This window comes from Elgaria multicarinata, chromosome 3 (assembly GCF_023053635.1).
Source record: "Elgaria multicarinata webbii isolate HBS135686 ecotype San Diego chromosome 3, rElgMul1.1.pri, whole genome shotgun sequence".
NCBI classification, from domain to species: Eukaryota; Metazoa; Chordata; class Lepidosauria; order Squamata; family Anguidae; genus Elgaria; species Elgaria multicarinata.
Window position 1 is genome coordinate 115,905,353 of NC_086173.1, and position 17,346 is coordinate 115,922,698.

The 17,346-nt window shown below is 48.4% G+C and overlaps 1 protein-coding gene across 2 annotated transcripts in view; it reads left to right on the forward strand.

The window, feature by feature from the left end:
* Positions 1–14,880, forward strand: part of ABHD6 (abhydrolase domain containing 6, acylglycerol lipase) — a 51,271-nt gene extending 36,391 nt beyond the window's left edge. For both annotated transcript variants that reach the window (XM_063121338.1, XM_063121337.1), the window contains exons 8-9: positions 1,032–1,132; positions 12,621–14,880. In XM_063121338.1, coding sequence (XP_062977408.1) covers positions 1,032–1,132; positions 12,621–12,797 — 278 coding nt within the window. In that variant the 3' untranslated portion in view covers positions 12,798–14,880. The remainder of the gene's footprint in view (positions 1–1,031; positions 1,133–12,620) is intronic.
* Positions 14,881–17,346: the final 2,466 nt, after the last annotated feature.

The window sequence follows — 17,346 nt, forward strand, 5'->3', positions numbered from 1 at the left end:
GTAGATCTCAGAATTGAAGAGCCATTGCTGAGCTGGCTTGTTCCCAACTTTCTCATTCCAGTTAATATTTATTCAGATGTACCATGTTGTGTGCTCCATCGGTAGGGAAATATGCATGATATTATGATGCCCCGGTGCACGCATGTCTGCCTAAACCAAGGGTATTGAACCTCAGGCCCATTGCTCAATCTCACCCATGTGGGGTCCCAGTCCTGCAGGGTTCTCCAGATGGCCACACCCCATCCCCTGGCCATGCTCCTTCCACCCAACCACTGATCATTTGGTGGGTTTTGGCCTTTTGTGTAACTTTCCCCCCTATTTTAAAAGGTTGAAATGTCTGTTCTAAGGCTTAGCCCTAATCTACATCAAGTAGGATATTCCCCTATGAAAGCGGCATATAAGAGGCAGGAGCCACAGTACTGCTTTATAGCAGTATTGAAGTGCACTGACAACGGTTGGGGCCCATTGACACATACCATGTACCACTTTCATAGTGTTATATCCTGCGTGGTGTAGATTAGGCCTTAGTTACTGTCAGGAAGAACTTCAGGCTACAATATAATGGTATTTTAATTTTTTTGGGCCCACCCCTTTGGCCCCGCCCACCACTGGAATGCAGCTGCAGGAATGGAATTCGGCCCTCAGTCTGAAAGAGTATCGACACTCCTGGAACATGCACTCCAGGAGCGGGGTGGCTTGGGAAGAACCCAACACGACCATGCTGAACTTGGTGCTAGCCACATACCTAGGATCTTGTCTAGGTCTGTCCTTGAAAGGAGAAGAACTCTTGAGCACCAGTTGGTGGAAAGCAGCAAACAAATTTCGCAAACAAATAGATACACTCTTTTGCGCACCTTCCGATAGCTGTGCAAGCATTCGTTTTACTATTCGCCTTATGGAAAACCTTTTCCTTCTTTGCCGTTTCATTGACAAAGGATTAAAAAACTCTGCCCACAGTAATTACAGCCCCATGTCCAACATGTGGTAAACTGATTCTCCCCCCCCCTTTCTTCTTTTTCTTTCTTGGAAAGTATTTTTAGAGATTGTAGATGAAAAGTCAAGAAACTCCCTTTATGAAAGCATGAGCAAGATCAAAGCCACAACGCAGATCATCTGGGGAAAACAAGATCAGGTACATCAAGTCAATTTGCTTCCACACCCTGGCAATTAATGTAAATGAGTAATAAGTAAGTACAAAGGATTAACCAAAGTGATGAAACAAAATAGGAGAAGGCAGGTGGAGATGAACTTCTAGCGGATGCAATCAGATATTGGTAAGTGCCTATAGTAAGGCATATTCAGGGGCCCTGAGGGCCGCAAAAACAACAACAATACTTTGCTGCCACTATTAAATCTTCAATTTGCCGCCCAGCGGAGCTTTTTAGAGTTGTCCGGGGGCTATTACATGCTGGCCCCAAGGACATGGTAGAATCATCTGAGGCCCGCTGTAATGAATTTGCCAGGCACTTCCAGAATAAAATCTTTTGAATCCGCCAGGACTTAGACTCCAGTGTTATAGCAGGTGAATCTAGTGAGGTGTCCAGAGTACAGTCTTGTCCTGTAATCTTGGATGAGTTTCAGTTGGTACAGCTCGAGGATGTTGACACGGTGCTTGGACAGGTCTGCGCAACCACCTCTGCTCTGGATCCTTGCCCCTCTTGGCTAATAAAAGCTAGTAGGGATGGAACAGCCGGCTGGGCCAAGGAGGTGATTAATGCCTCTCTACGAGAGGGAGTGGTCCCAGACCGTCTGAAAGAGGCAGTAGTGAGACCACTCCTGAAGAAAACTTCCTTGGACCCGGAAAATCTTAGTAATTACAGGCCGGTAGCAAATGTTCCATTCCTGGGCAAGGTCCTTGAGCGGGTGGTGGCGGGACAGCTCCAGACACTTTTGGATGAGACTGATTATCTGGATCCATTTCAGTCGGGTTTCAGGCCTGGTTTTGGCACGGAAACAGCCTTGGTCGCCCTGTATGATGACCTATGTCGGGAGAAAGACAGGGGGAGTGTGACTCTGTTGATTCTCCTTGATCTCTCAGCGGCTTTCGATACCATCGACCATGGTATCCTTCTGGAACGTCTGGCTGAGCTGGGAGTGGGGGGCACTGCATTGCAGTGGTTCCGCTCCTACTTAGCAGGACGGCTCCAGAAGGTGGTGCTTGGGGGACATTGCTCGGCTCCGTGGACTCTTCGGTATGGGGTTCCACAGGGGTCGGTCTTGTCCCCCATGCTGTTTAACATGTACATGAAACCGTTGGGTGCGGTCATCCGGAGTTTTGGAGTGCGCTGTCATCAGTACGCTGACGACACGCAGCTCTACTGCTCCTTTTCAACTTCATCAGGTGTGGCTGTGGATGTGCTGAACCGGTGCTTGGCTGCGACAATGGACTGGATGAGGACTAATAAACTGAAGCTCAATCCAGACAAGACTGAGATGCTGCTGGTGGGTGGTTCCTCTGATCAGATGGGGGGTGTTCAACCGGTTCTGGATGGGGTTGCACTCCCCCTGAAGGAGCAGGTTCGTAGCTTGGGGGTTCTCCTAGAACCATCTTTGTCCCTTGAGGCTCAGGTGGCCTCGGTGGCACGGAGTGCCTTCTACCAACTCCGGTTGGTGGCCCAGCTACGCCCCTATCTGGACAGGGATAACCTAGCTTCAGTTGTCCATACTTTGGTAGCTTCCAAATTAGATTACTGCAACGCCCTCTACATGGGGCAGCCTTTGAAGACGGTCCGGAAACTGCAGCTTGTGCAAAATGCGGCAGCCAGATTGATAGCTGGAACAGGGAGGTTTGAGCATATAACACCGATTCTGGCCCGCTTGCATTGGCTGCCTATATGTTTCCGAGCCCAATTCAAGGTGCTGGTCTTAACCTATAAAGCCCTACACGGCTTGGGACCACAATACCTGATGGAACGCCTCTCCCGACATGAACCTACCCGTACACTGCGCTCAACGTCTAAGGTCCTCCTCCGAGTGCCTACTCCGAGGGAAGCTCGGAGGATGGCAACAAGGGAGAGGGCCTTCTCAGTGGTGGCCCCCCGACTGTGGAATGATCTCCCCGATGAGGCTCGCCTGGCGCCAACGTTGTTATCTTTTCGGCACCAGGTCAAGACCTTTCTCTTCTCCCGGGCATTTTAAGCAGCATTTAATAACGTTAAGTTTGTTTTAATGGACCCAAGAATTGTTGTTTTTAAATGGATCCTGTGGTTGTTTTTATACTGTTTTTATGTTTTTTTTAAAAAAATTGTATACTTTTAATGTCTACTATTTTTAATTGTTGTAAACCGCCCAGAGAGCTTCGGCTGGGGGGCGGTATATAAATGTAATAAAATAAATAAATAAATAAATAAATAATAAATTAACGAACAGGGAGAGCAACAAAGAGCCCCATGGCAACTGGAAGATCAGCAGACATATTCTGGGATAGGGCTTTGTAGACCAGACTCTGCTTCACCAGTTGCAAGTTCAGAATTCCTGATAGTTCATGACCTATCCAGTAGGTGCTACTGATTTGCCTGCTGTGTAACCAAGGAGAACTAAAGATCCCAGCCTTTTGCAAGAGTTAAATGGCATCAGAGATCATGGAAAGAATATTGGCGAAGAGAACCAACCTGCTTCAGAGCCCCAGGTAGGCTCTGAAGCACATGCCAATCTCTCAGAGAGTCAGGTTTTCACAGGCTGCCCCATTCATTTTGATGGAGATCTGTGTGCACTATTCCTATGTATAAATAATAATAATAATAATAACAACAACAACAACAACAACAATAATAATAATATATCCCCCTATGTGCAAAATGTTAAAAACAATTTAAACAGGATAAAACGATCAATAAAACAATACGGCATAAAACAACCTATAACAATCAACAGTAAAGTCCTAAATGGGAAGGCCTGCTGGAATAAGAGCCTTTAATACCTGCTTAAAGACATTAAAAGAAGTCAACAGGCGTGTCATGCCCTGCATAGAGATGGAGTCAGGAGATGAGGAGGAGGTGGCAGAGGCTGGACCTAGTACCGAGAAGCCCAGCTCAGGTAGTGAGGAGGCTGGACTGGCAGAGACTGTGGCAGAGCCTCAGGGAGAAGAGTCAAGGCCAGCTGGGACCTCTGCTAGCTCTGAGGGCCTGATGCCAGCAAAGACTACCGAGGAGCCGCAGAGGTCTGAGGAGGAGGCGGAGAAGTCTGGTTTCAGCCAGTTGCGGGCGGAGAAGGCAACCAGACGCCGGTCTCGCCGCCTCCGCCAGAAACACCAGGCAATTAGGGATCAGCTGAGAGGCCATGACTCAGCACTCTGACTAAGGATAAAAGCGCAGCTGGGAGCCCTGCAAAGTTGTCAGAGATTATCTGAGCATTCTGGCGGAAGCCTTTGCTCTTGGATCTTGTGACCTCGTGCCTTGTTCCTGAACGCCTGGATTCTGATTCCTGTCTTGATTCCCGGACCCCGTGACCACGTCTGCCTACTCTGGATTCCTGCTTCGACCTTGGACCGGTTTGTGACTACGTCTTGCCTGTTGTTGCCCCTGACTCTGGACTGTGTTACTGGTTTGTCGCTGACTGTTGGCTGTGTTTGAACTTGGACTGCATTATCGAATCTCCTCTTTGCCACGCTCCCTTGACTTTGGACTGGACATTGACTACGCTACAAGCCTGCCCCTTGAACTGTTCCTGTTCCTTGACTTTTGCTGTCAAACCCCCGTTTTCCCCTCCTTTCCCTGCACTGTTTAGCTTCTGTAAATAAACACCTTCGTTACCTAGCTACCGGCTGGTCTTATCTTTCTTTGTCAAGCCATTTGGCGGCTTTCCCGGACAGAATAATCTCTGACCTGGCTGACAAAGAAAAGAAAAAGCAATGGAAGAGTTAGTGCAGAGGAATCAGCAGCTGGAGACGCTGGTGGCTCAATTGCAAACGGCCGTGGCTGTGTTACAATCGCAAGCTGCTCAACCCCCGCCCCCCCCCCTCGAAGGAGTAAGTGTTTGGCTGCTCTGCCTGAGAAATTCTCTGGCAATCCGCAGCAGCTGGAAGGCTTTGTGGCACAATGCCAGCTGCATTTTCGAATCCGGCCAGAGGATTTCCCCATGGACACCCACAAGGTGGCTTTCCTCATCAGCCTCCTGTCTGGACCAGCACAGCGATGGGCCACCCCATATTTGCTTCAGAGCAGCCCTCTCCTGAACCAGCTGGACAATTTTTTAAAGGAAATGCTGGCAACCTGGGGAGATCCAGTCAGGATGGAGACAGCGGAGAGGCGCATCCATCAACTGCACCAGGGGAAGGGCTCAGTGAGGGAGTACACCACTGAGTTCCGCCTCATCGCCCAGGACTTGACCTGGAATGATAGCGCCCTCCAAGCCCAGTACCGGTATGGGCTCTCAGATGACATTCTGGATGAACTGGCCCAAGCTGCTCCACCTGAGTCCCTCGCTCTGCTTATGGAACAAGCTGCCAGGATTGATGGCAGGCTGACCGCCCGCAGGCTAGCCCGAGTACAGACCACGCCCAGGTCTGATGGGTGGGCTTTGCGGGGTCCTGCAGCTTCTCCAGAGATGCCTGCCACTCCAACCAGGATTCCTGTGCCTAGCCCACCAGAGGAGCCGATGCAGCTGGGAGGAGCCCGTCCACACCTTTCAGCAGCGGAAAAGGAGCTGGGCTTTGCCTCTATTGTGGGCAGGGGGGCCATTTTGCCCGTGTGTGTCCCCTCAAGCAGCGAGGGGCCCCCTTGTCGGGAAACGGACCCTCCCAGGCTTAGTTGGGGTTGGAAGCCTGGGAGAACCGGTGTCAGCCGCTACCCCACCCCATTCAGAACCCCGAAGGGATCCGCTCTTGGTCACAGCCACCCTTAGGGGGCAGGAGGGCCAGGTGATGTCAGTGGGCGCCATGATAGACTCTGGGGCATCCAATAGCTTTATGGACCTGGGATTTGCCATCCAGCATCAGGTTCCGCTGCAGCGACTGGAAGAACCCCGGCCGGTGGAGACCATTGATGGAAGGCTTCTGAAGTCAGGCCCCGTGACCCAACAAATGGAGGTGCTGACTATGGAAATCCAGGGCCATGTGGAACGGGTCCAGTTTTTTGTGGCTGCTGTTCCGCACTTCCCATTGGTTCTTGGAATGCCCTGGCTGACCCAGCATGATCCCTGTATATCGTGGACTCGGCGGGAGGTGCTGTTTGCGTCGCCCTACTGCCAGGAGCACTGTTGGCCCGAACGGATCCCTGCAGTCCTGGAAACAACTCCCAGGGAACCTTCTGGCAGTCTACCCGCAAAATATCAGGAGTTTGCAGGAGTCTTCGATAAAAAGGAGGCTGAGCGACTGCCTCCATACCGGGCATATGACTGTGCCATAGACTTGGTTCCAGGGGCCCCTGTACCGGTGGGGCGCCTGTATTCCTTGTCTGAACCGGAACTGGCCGCCCTATGGGACTTTTTGGAGTCCAACCTGAGGAAGGGATTCATCAGGCCATCCACGTCGCCTGCAGGGGCTCCGGTCCTCTTCGTGAAGAAGAAAAACACGAGCGAACTCCGCCTCTGTAATGATTACAGAGCCTTGAACAGAATTACCATCCGCAACCGATACTCGCTACCCCTGATCCCAGAGCTGTTGGAACGCCTTCGTCATGCCTGCGTTTTTACAAAATTGGATCTAAGAGGAGCCTACAACTTGGTGCGTATTCGACCCGGGGATGAATGGAAGACTGCCTTTATGACCCGATATGGCCAGTATGAGTACACGGTCATGCCCTTCGGCCTCTGCAATGCTCCCGGGGTATTTCAGCACTTCGTGAACGATGTGTTCCGGGATTACTTGGATCGGTTCGTGATTGTGTACTTGGACGATTTTCTGATCTATTCCCCGAACCAGACCATCCACGACGTCCATGTGCGGGCGGTGCTTCGCAGACTCCAAGAGCACCGCCTCTATGCCAAATTGGAAAAATGCGAGTTCGATCTGACGGAGGTGGAATTTTTGGGGTACCGGATCTCAGCCAAGGGGGTGGAGATGGACCAATCAAAGGTGGAGGCGGTGTTGTCCTGGGAGCCTCCTAGGAACAGGAAGGAGGTTCAGCGATTCTTGGGGTTCGCAAATTTTTATCGGAGGTTCATCCCCGATTTTGCAACCCTCGCTGAGCTTATCACACAGTTGCTCCGTGGAAAAGCCCCGTTCCAGTGGATTACGAGTACCCAGCAGGCCTTTGAGAGGCTAAAAACTAGGTTTACCTCTTCCCCGATTTTGCAGCATCCCAACCCTCGGACCCCTTTCGTGGTCGAGACGGACGCCTCGGATGTCGCTATCGGAGCGGTGCTGCTGCAGCCAAACAAGGAGGCCTCTCGGTTGTTGCCTTGTGCCTTCTACTCCAGACAGCTCACGCCCCCAGAACGAAATTACACCATCTGGGAGAAGGAGCTGCTGGCCATTAAGGCAGCTTTTGAGGCGTGGCGGCACTTGCTGGAGGGAGCGGCGCACCTGGTGGAGGTAAGAACAGACCATCGTAATCTGGAGTACTTACAGACGGCGCGAAAACTGACGCAGTGCCAGAAGTGATGGTCCCTGTTCTTCGTCCGGTTCAATTTTAAACTCAAGTACATCCCACGTTCCTAGAACCGACAGGCGGACGCGTTATCCAGGAAGCCCGAATATGCAACAGAGCTGGGGGAGGAGAAGCGGTCAACAATTCTGCGTCCGGAGCATTTTGCGGCTACACCAGTAGCTTCCACGTTGATCGACCAGATTCGGGACCTACAGGGTCAGGACTCTTTGGTGGCAGCACATGCCAGGGACGATCCCCCCACTCCGTTTTCCATGCGGGACGGCCTTCTGTATCATCGGGGCCGTTTCTATGTACCGGGAGGGCCGTGTCGGGACACTGTGCTCTGTCTGTGTCACGATTCAAAGCCTGCCGGGCACTTTGGACTGTGCAAAACGCTGCACCTCCTGACTCGGGAATTTTGGTGGCCTCGGGTCCGAGCGGATGTTGCCCGCTATGTGCAAAGCTTCCCAGTCTGCCACCGAGCAAAGGATTTGCGGGGGCGGCCGGCGGGGCTACTGCACCCCTTGGCGACTCCTTCATGTCCCTGGCGGGTGATTTCAATGGATTTTATAACGGACCTTCCTCTGTCTGCAGGCCATACCACCATCTTCGTGGTAGTAGATTTATTTTCGAAGATGGCCCATTTTGTACCTTGCGTAGGGATGCCCACGGCAAAAGAAACGGCGAGGCTCTTTGTAAATCAGGTGTTCAGGTACCATGGCCTCCCAGAGGGAATAGTCTCAGACCGTGGAGTGCAGTTTACGGCTAGGTTCTGGAAGAGTCTCCTCCAGCTGTTAGACATCAAGGCCCACATGTCGTCAGCATACCATCCCCAGACGGATGGTCAGACGGAGCGAACTAACGGCACGCTGGAACAGTACCTACGCTGTTATACAAACTATCAGCAGGATGACTGGGCGGAGTTGCTCCCCTTGGCGGAGTTTGCATACAACAACTCGGTCCATGCCTCCACCCAGCAGACCCCTTTTTTCTCAACAGGGGGGTTTCATCCTCGATGGTTTCCAGCAGTCGTTCCCTCCTCGGCGGTCCCTGCAGCAGACCAGTGGTTGCGGGAATTGCAGGCAGCTCGGTCATTGCTTCTAGAACAGTTGGAGGTAGCCAAGGAAGCATACAAGGCCGGGGCAGATCGGAAGCGGCAGGAAGGACCTCCCTTAAAGGTCGGGGACCGAGTCTGGCTGTCGACCCGAAATCTGCCTCTTCGACGGCCGTGCAGGAAGCTGGATGCTCGGTTCATGGGGCCGTACCTGATAACTGCAGAGGTAAATCCAGTGGCGTTCCGGCTACAGCTTCCTCGGACGTTACGCATACACCCAGTCTTCCACCACTCATTGCTAGTCCCGGCGACTGGGGTGTGGCCGGATTCGGGGGCAGGGCCTCCTCCTGCTCCAGTACTCGTGGATGGGGAGGAGGAATTTGAGGTGGCACAGGTGTTGGACTCTCGGAGGCACCATGGTCGACTCCAGTATCTGATTGACTGGGTGGGCTATGGCCCTGAGGAGCGATCATGGGAACCAGCCTCGGATGTCCACGCACCAATCTTGGTTCATGACTTCCACCGCCGTTATCCCAGGAAGCCGGGCCCTCGGGGTTCGGGGGAAGGGGATAATGGAGGGTGGAGTAGTGTCATGCCCTGCATAGAGATGGAGTCAGGAGATGAGGAGGAGGTGGCAGAGGCTGGACCTAGTACCGAGAAGTCCAGCTCAGGTAGTGAGGAGGCTGGACTGGCAGAGACTGTGGCAGAGCCTCAGGGAGAAGAGTCAAGGCCAGTTGGGACCTCTGCTAGCTCTGAGGGCCTGATGCCAGCAAAGACTACGGAGGAGCCGCAGAGGTCTGAGGAGGAGGCGGAGAAGCCTGGTTTCAGCCAGTTGCGGGCGGAGAAGGCAACCAGACGCCGGTCTCGCCGCCTCCACCAGAAACACCGGGCAATTAGGGATCAGCTGAGAGGCCATGACTCAGCACTCTGACTAAGGATAAAAGCGCAGCTGGGAGCCCTGCAAAGTTGTCAGAGATTATCTGAGCATTCTGGCGGAAGCCTTTGCTCTTGGATCTTGTGACCTCGTGCCTTGTTCCTGAATGCCTGGATTCTGATTCCTGTCTTGATTCCCGGACCCCGTGACCACGTCTGCCTACTCTGGATTCCTGCTTCGACCTTGGACCGGTTTGTGACTACGTCTTGCCTGTTGTTGCCCCTGACTCTGGACTGTGTTACTGGTTTGTCGCTGACTGTTGGCTGTGTTTGAACTTGGACTGCATTATCGAATCTCCTCTTTGCCACGCTCCCTTGACTTTGGACTGGACATTGACTACTCTACAAGCCTGCCCCTTGAACTGTTCCTGTTGCTTGACTTTTGCTGTCAAACCCCCGTTTTCCCCTCCTTTCCCTGCACTGTTTAGCTTCTGTAAATAAACACCTTCGTTACCTAGCTACCGGCTGGTCTTATCTTTCTTTGTCAAGCCATTTGGCGGCTTTCCCGGACAAGGCGCATTTCCACCGGTAGGTCATTCCACAGCTGAGGGGCAGCAAAGGAAAAGGTCCTCTGGCGTGTGACTGCAAATATCTCATTAGGCAGTTGCAGCAGATGACCCTCGGAGGACCTTATGTGGAGGATTGGAACATAGGGAGGAGGCACCCCCTGAGGTACATTGGACATAGACCACGTAGGACCTAGACCAGCACTTTATATTTTGCCCAGAAACAAATTGGGAACCACTGTAAAGATTTTAAAACTGGTGAAGTCTTCTGACTTCATTGAAATGACGAGGGCTCCATGTGTCCATAAGAGCTCCCGCACCTGTACAATAATTGTAGGATTAGGGTGAAGGCGTGTCACACAAGAGGCCGAAGGAAGACAGGATTGGGGTGAATCCCAATTCACTCGGAATTCTGTTTGCCTTTTAGGAGAAGGAGCCATTTGCACCAGCTCTGTAGTTGGTGAGAGAGGCGTTTCCATGACAACTCTAAGGAGCGAGACGCTGTTCTAAGACTTCCTGCCAGGGTTAAGAGAAATGCTGAAAAAACGTGACTGCAGGAAGGGGAGAAGGGGCATGTGAAGAAATTAGCGATGAGTGGGAGGAATTGATTATTTCTGAGGGAGCAGGAAAAAAGCTAACGGGGGCAGAGCTGGATAAAAGCTAACAGACGCTGAACTGGATGAATGGGACTAGTCCTAGCCCCTTTTCTAAAGCCCGGTTTCCTTACCCTTATTCCCAATGCATGGTTGATCTTTCTCCACTCCCCCACCTCAAATTTCCATGGTTGCTCTGGAACTGCAGCAATGCTGGAGTAGGAATAAACCAGTGTACACCCCAGGCAAAGGATGAAATAAGCACTCAAATGACTGCCAAATGTAAAGGCCTTAGGTATGAAGTGTGTAAAGTGTATTGGTGTGAAAGCAAGAAGGGCTCTGGTGGGGAATTGGGGGATTGGTGGCAGTGGTGGTGAGGCCTCTATGTGTGTAAATGTTGGATCTGTGTGAGTTTCCTATGGCAGGATGACTTTTAGTACTGCAGCACCCTGGAGCAGCCTTCCCCGACCTGGTACAGCCCAGATCTGTTGAACTACAATTCCCAGCATCCACCATGCTGGTTGAGGGATGCTGGGAATTGAAGTCAAGCGCAGGTTGGCGAAGGCTGCCCTGCAGATGAGCAGGAATATATAAATGTGAGTTAAAGTACATTGGAGGAAAAAGCAATTCAATATTTTGGTTCTTTATTAGATTCTTGTTTAACACTCTGTCTATCAGAATATTAATTAATTTATTTATTTAACATCCTCATTGTCTTTAGTTCTCCCTTCTTATTCGTGTGATTTATTTTCCAGTGTAGCTCGGCTTATGTTTATTTATGGGCCAAAATAGCCACATCACCATTCACACAATTAGTGTGATTGTGATTGAGTGCTTTTGAGAGAAACCCTCAGGAATGGCCCCCTGATTAGGACCCAGGTACAGGTAGGAGGCAAACTTTGACGGTTTGACCCTCACAGCAGTCTTGGGTGTCTCCCCACTCCCTTCCCCTCCCCCTGCAACCCCCAGTGATTATTTGCATCGGGAGGAAAAGTCCCATTGGGGACAATGTATTTTATAAATAACAAACTACAATTAATAAAATAAAATATGCATCTGCAAAGATAATAATAATAATAATAATAATAATAATAATAATAATAATAATAATAATAATAATAATTCTTACCCACCTCTCCATTCTGATTGAGGCAGGGAACAACAGTAAATATAAAATGCATAAAACTGAATTAAAATATAATATACATTGTTAAAAACATCCTAAAAACATTCTAAAACATCTTAAAATTCCACTGGATAGGCCTGCCGGAAGAGATCAGTCTTTATAGCTTTCTTGAATGCTAATAGACTATTAAGTTGACGAGTCTCCTCCGGCGGGCCATTCCACAGTCTGGGAGCAGCAGAAGAGAAGGTCCTCTGGGTAATACCTGTCAGCCTAACTTTGATTGACTAAAGTAGATTCTTCCCAGAGGACATGAGTGTGTGGGGCAGATTGTATGGCAGAAGGCGATCCAGCAGGTAACTTGGACCCAAACCATGTAGGGCTTTAAAGGTGATAACCAACACTATATACTTCGGCCAGAAACTAATTGGCAGCTAGTGAAGAGATTTTAAAACTGGTGTAATGTGGACACCCCTAGGTGTACCGATGACCAGCCTGGCTGCCATATTTTGAACTAGTTGAAGTTTCTGGACTAGGCACAAAGGTAGCCCTATGTAGAGCGCATTGCAGAAGTCGAGCCTCGAAGTTAGCACTCCGTGCACTACCATCTTTAGGTCTTCCGACTCTAGAAGGGGTGCAGCTGGCATATCAGCCGAAGCTGAGAATAGGCACTCCTGGCCGTATTGCAGTTGTATTCTAATTCCAGCCTTGTTGAATGCTTAAGAATGTCCTGGAAGAAGCCACTGATTTCAGGAGCTGGGCCGCTGCAAAAGGTTGCCCTAAGATGGCCCTCGGCATTTTTCCCAGTTCTGTGATGATGCAGAGCCTGCCACGTGGGTGGCATCCTTCCCTTTCTTGCGTTTGACCCCTTTTCCTCTCATCTAGGTTCTGGATGTTTCGGGAGCAGATGTTTTAGCAAAATCGATTCCTGACTGCCAAGTACACATTCTGGAAAACTGTGGACACACTGTGGTCGTGGAACGGCCCAGAAAAACAGCAAAGCTCCTTCTTGAGTTTTTAGCTGCAGTGCAGAATGTGGAGAACAATAAGAAGCTGGCTTGAACGTCCACCACCACCAAGTTGACCCCTTAAGCTAGATGTTTCAGCTGTGATGAAATACTACTAATTTAATCAATTCTCAGGGATCTTCTTAGACAGAACTTGGTGACTGTGCCAAAATCCCTGATGAAACCAGAATAATTGAAATATTTAACATGTAGGTCTGTCAGTGCGTTGGCTCATGGGATCCTGAGCAATCTACAGATATGTGTGTTGTTGATAAAGTCCAATAAAGTTTGCATTATCCAGATACTTTGGGAGGAGCAAAAGACCCATCAGGTAGATCTGTGACTCCACTAACTTAACCTTCAGGTACGATCAATTTGTTTTGGATAATGCTTTAATTGCTTTTCCAACTTTGGCTGGAAAATGTGCATGTTAGCGAGATAAAGTAGGAAGAAGGTGGCAGGCCTGCCATATCTAGTCAATGCGCCCATTTCCTAGTCTGTCTTTGGCAATGTTTCATTAGATTTTAAATCTAGATCATGAGGAAAAAAGTCCAAAGAGGGACAGATCTTGCAAATCTCTTGAACTATCTGGAAAATATGCACCCTACCTATCCATTGGGCTTTACCTATAGCATACATGTAATATAATTATTTATATAATATATAAACTAGAATATGACCTGAAATCAGAAAATTCTGTATCATGGAATGTACTGGCCACTCCTAGGTTTATGCAGCTATGTTATGTGATCTAGCATAATATCCGGCTAATTGGAATGTAGATGTCAATGACATTTGTTTAAAATATATAGGAAGTATGGTATGGAGCAAAACGTCATAGACTGAGAGCTATGGTACGTTTCCACCTCTTGGTATATACGGCTTTGCATGTCGAGCAATAGTTACAAAAGATTCTGACGATCCAGATGTCTGCTAAATTGCTGTTTATGTAGCTCATTAATTTATGATTTCAGCAGAGAAGGAAAGCAACACATCAATTTTTAACGATTTGGAAGTTTCATAGACTGTGCAACTCTGCGTGTTTACGCTGATTATGGATGAGTTTTTGTATTCCTCCACAGCTCTGTTATGTATGTACTGCCTTAATAGTCAGCGATGCTGAAATATTGGTATCACCTGGCCTGACTTTAATCATGATGTGTTCTGTGATCAATTGTGGTATTCAAACAGTTTTGGAGTAATTGGTTTAGGTGTTCAAGTTTAAGGGGCAATTCACTTACTAAATACTGCACACACATGCGCGCGCATATATACAGGTTTGGTTCCACTGAAATCAGTGGGACTACTCCTGATTTAAGCGGTTAGCAAATTCTCTGTGAAAAGTGCTATTTCTGTACAGTTAATAAACCAAGTGGAGCCATTTTGAAGCCATTTCTGGAGCCATTTTTTCCATCTAGATGGGACCTGATCCAAGCAATAATACTGTATGTAGATAGATGCACAAGTGATCAAATTCAGGTTAGAGTTGGAATGAGCTGTTTTCTCAGCTCTTAATTACGTGTCCTGCTGAGTATTTTGATGTAAATAGTTGAGTTTCTTAATGAATTCTGTGAATTCTGTGAATGGAAATGTTTTGGGGGCGGGGTGGGGGATGTACAAGGGATGAAATGTGTAACAATAAAATATAATTAGGGTACTTAAAAGGCTTGTTTGCTTACCAAACTCTTACAAAGTAAATCATTTATCAGATGCGGTATAATCTCCAACAGAATTTTCAAGTTTATTGGTACATTGCATAGCAAATACAATAGTCTTTCTGTTTCTGGATATTTTTACTTCTTTCCAGTTGCGACTCTTTAGCTGAGTGACATTTCTTTATCAAATTAAGAAAGCAGGCTTGTTTCACCTTGTTAACTGACTCACCACTACTTTTTTAAAAAATACATGGAGAAAAATCCCTGAAAATCCCCCATGGCAAGAAACACTTGGCAAATAATGTTGCTAAGTTTGGTAATCATTTACAGTGGTATGGGTATTTAGGCTATAGCCCTGAGGTCCCCAGCCTTTTTGGGTGAATGGGCACATTTGGAACTTTGAAGGCTTCTTATGAACACTCTTACAAAATGTCTGCCATGGGGCAGTTGCCCATTCATAAAATGGCTGCCAGGGTGAGCATGGATGGTCACAAAACACTAATTTCCCAGAAAGCATGCTGGTGAGACTAAGAGCGACATGAAATGGGAGAAAACCACATTTACTTACCATCACTTTTCTGCCCGTATGATTGTCCCTCATTTCTTCCTCTTTTGAAGAGGACGTCAGCAACCTGCATGTGGCCCATTCAGGGGGCCGTTTTGATCCTGCTGCTTCTCCTGCACACAGCAGGAAATAGCGGCAACTTCCGTCTTTAAAAATAAGTCAGACTTACTGGGGTGTTTGTGGCACAAAGAAGGCTAGAAGGGGCGGGAGGCGTGCAGGAGAGAGTCGCTGTCATGAGAGGGACCCCCCAAAATCTGTGATGCCCAGTAATGAGCGTGCAATAAAATGCTTGTCTGATGGAGCTATAAAAGTAACTTGCCCAAATACAAAGCAGAGGTGGGGTTTGAGCTCCAAAACTCAAACATACTGTTTTGAACCCAGATAAAGATGGCTCGGGAGGGCAGAACTTCACTTTGCAGCATGCCAATCCCAATGGAAAAATAATTTTAAGAAATATTAAGAAATAAAATAAAAATCAGAACAGGGAGCCTGGTAGATCTGAAGAGAGGTGTCAGCCGGCATGTTTGTGTCCGTTGGCACCATTTTGGAGACCCCAGCTGTAGCCCATTCAGAGTAGCAACAACCAGTCAATGAATCAATTCCAACGTAAGTGGGCACTCAATGCATACTTTGCTCACTGGTGTTCTTTCTGTTTAGATGGAGAACCACAGTATTTTGGATATCAAGTTTTGATTTTTTCTCATCTGTAAGAATTCCATGTATTTTAAGTTTGCATTTATGATTGCCATAGAACTATTTTGCAGCACATTTTCAAATATATATATTGCATCCTAGTGTTTTAGAGCCAATGTGGGCCTGTCCTTTGCTCAGCTGGGGAAAGGAAACTTTCCATCTTTCCTATGAAAAGTTTAGGAAAATCTCATAATTGCTTGATCAGTGTTTCATCTCATAATTGCTTGAACAATATTTCTAATACAGCTGGCGGAAAACAAAGAGACTTACCATCTTAATGCATACAAAACCAGCAGAGGAGAACAAGGAGTTAAGGCATTTTTACCCACCCACCCCTTTTGGTATGGTTTTCAGAAGTCAATGTGTTGTATGCAGAAGGAGTTGATTAAATGTAATTGAAATAAAATATGTAAGTTTTTGTGAATATGGTTGCTCTCCTCCTTATTCCCTCTGTTTCTGAAGTTCAGGCAGTGGGTGCTGATATTTATGTTGGCCAAATCCCCAAATTGACCTAATGAGAACTGAGTGTGCTCAGTGATCACAGAATGCTGATGGACTGGGGCTTTGGTTGGGGGTGGGAGAGAATAGAAAACTGGTTGGGGAGAAGAGGGGGAATGGAATGGAGTAGCTGGAATCCTGAGCAGGGAACACTCCATGCTGTAACATTTTCTTACAGGTCTCACTGTCTAATCTCACGGCAATGTAGCCTAATGAATACAATCCCAGATTTTGTGGGGGCCCTTGGGCATGTTGCTCTCACCTCCACCAAGAGTTAACAGCATCGCCTTGATGCTGTTGCCATTGCCTGTTTGCTTGCCTCTTCCATTGGGCAGAGAGAGGGGAAACAAGGCACAGGGAAATTATTGTTCCTTCTGCCTGCGTGCTTGCTCAGAGAGGCCAGGCCAGATCTAAACCAAGCAGGATACAACACTTTAAAAACAGTTTGAAAACAGTATATGTAATGTGTCCTGGGCCTGAACAGTTGTCAAAACCATTATAAACCGTTATAGGCAGTAGTCTAGATCTTGCCCCAGTAGCAGTAGCAAGGAGGTTGCAGCAGGGCCAGGAGTTTCCAGGGATTGGCAGTGGGACTCCTGAAGGAGGGTGAGCCTCAGCAGGTCCCCTGGACATGTTTAGCCTTGAGGAGAGAAGACTGAGTGGAGACAGTTTATTTATTTCATTTTATTTATTATTGCATTTATATCCCACCTTTTTCCCTCCAAGGAACCCAAGGTGGTGTACATAGTCCTCCTCCTCTCCATTTTATCCTCACAACAACAGCCCTGTGAGGTAGGTTGGGCTGAGAGTCTGTGACTGGCCCAAAGTCACCCAGTGGGTTTCCATGGCTGAGTGGGGACTAGAACCCAGATCTCCCAACTCCCAGTCCAACACTTTAGCCACTATACCACACTGACTCTCGTGATAGCACTCTTCAAGTACTTGAAAGATTATCACACAGAGGAGGGTCAGGATCTCTGCTTGATCATCCCAGAGTGCAGGACACGGAATAATGGGCCCAAGTTACAGGAAGCCAGATTCTGGCTGGACATCAGGAAAACTTCCTGACTGTTAGAGCAGTATGACAATGGAACCAATCACCTAGGGAGGTCATTGGCTCTTCCACATTAGAGGCATTCAAGATGCAGCTGGACAGCCATCTGTCAGGGATGCTTTAAGGTGGATTTCTGCAT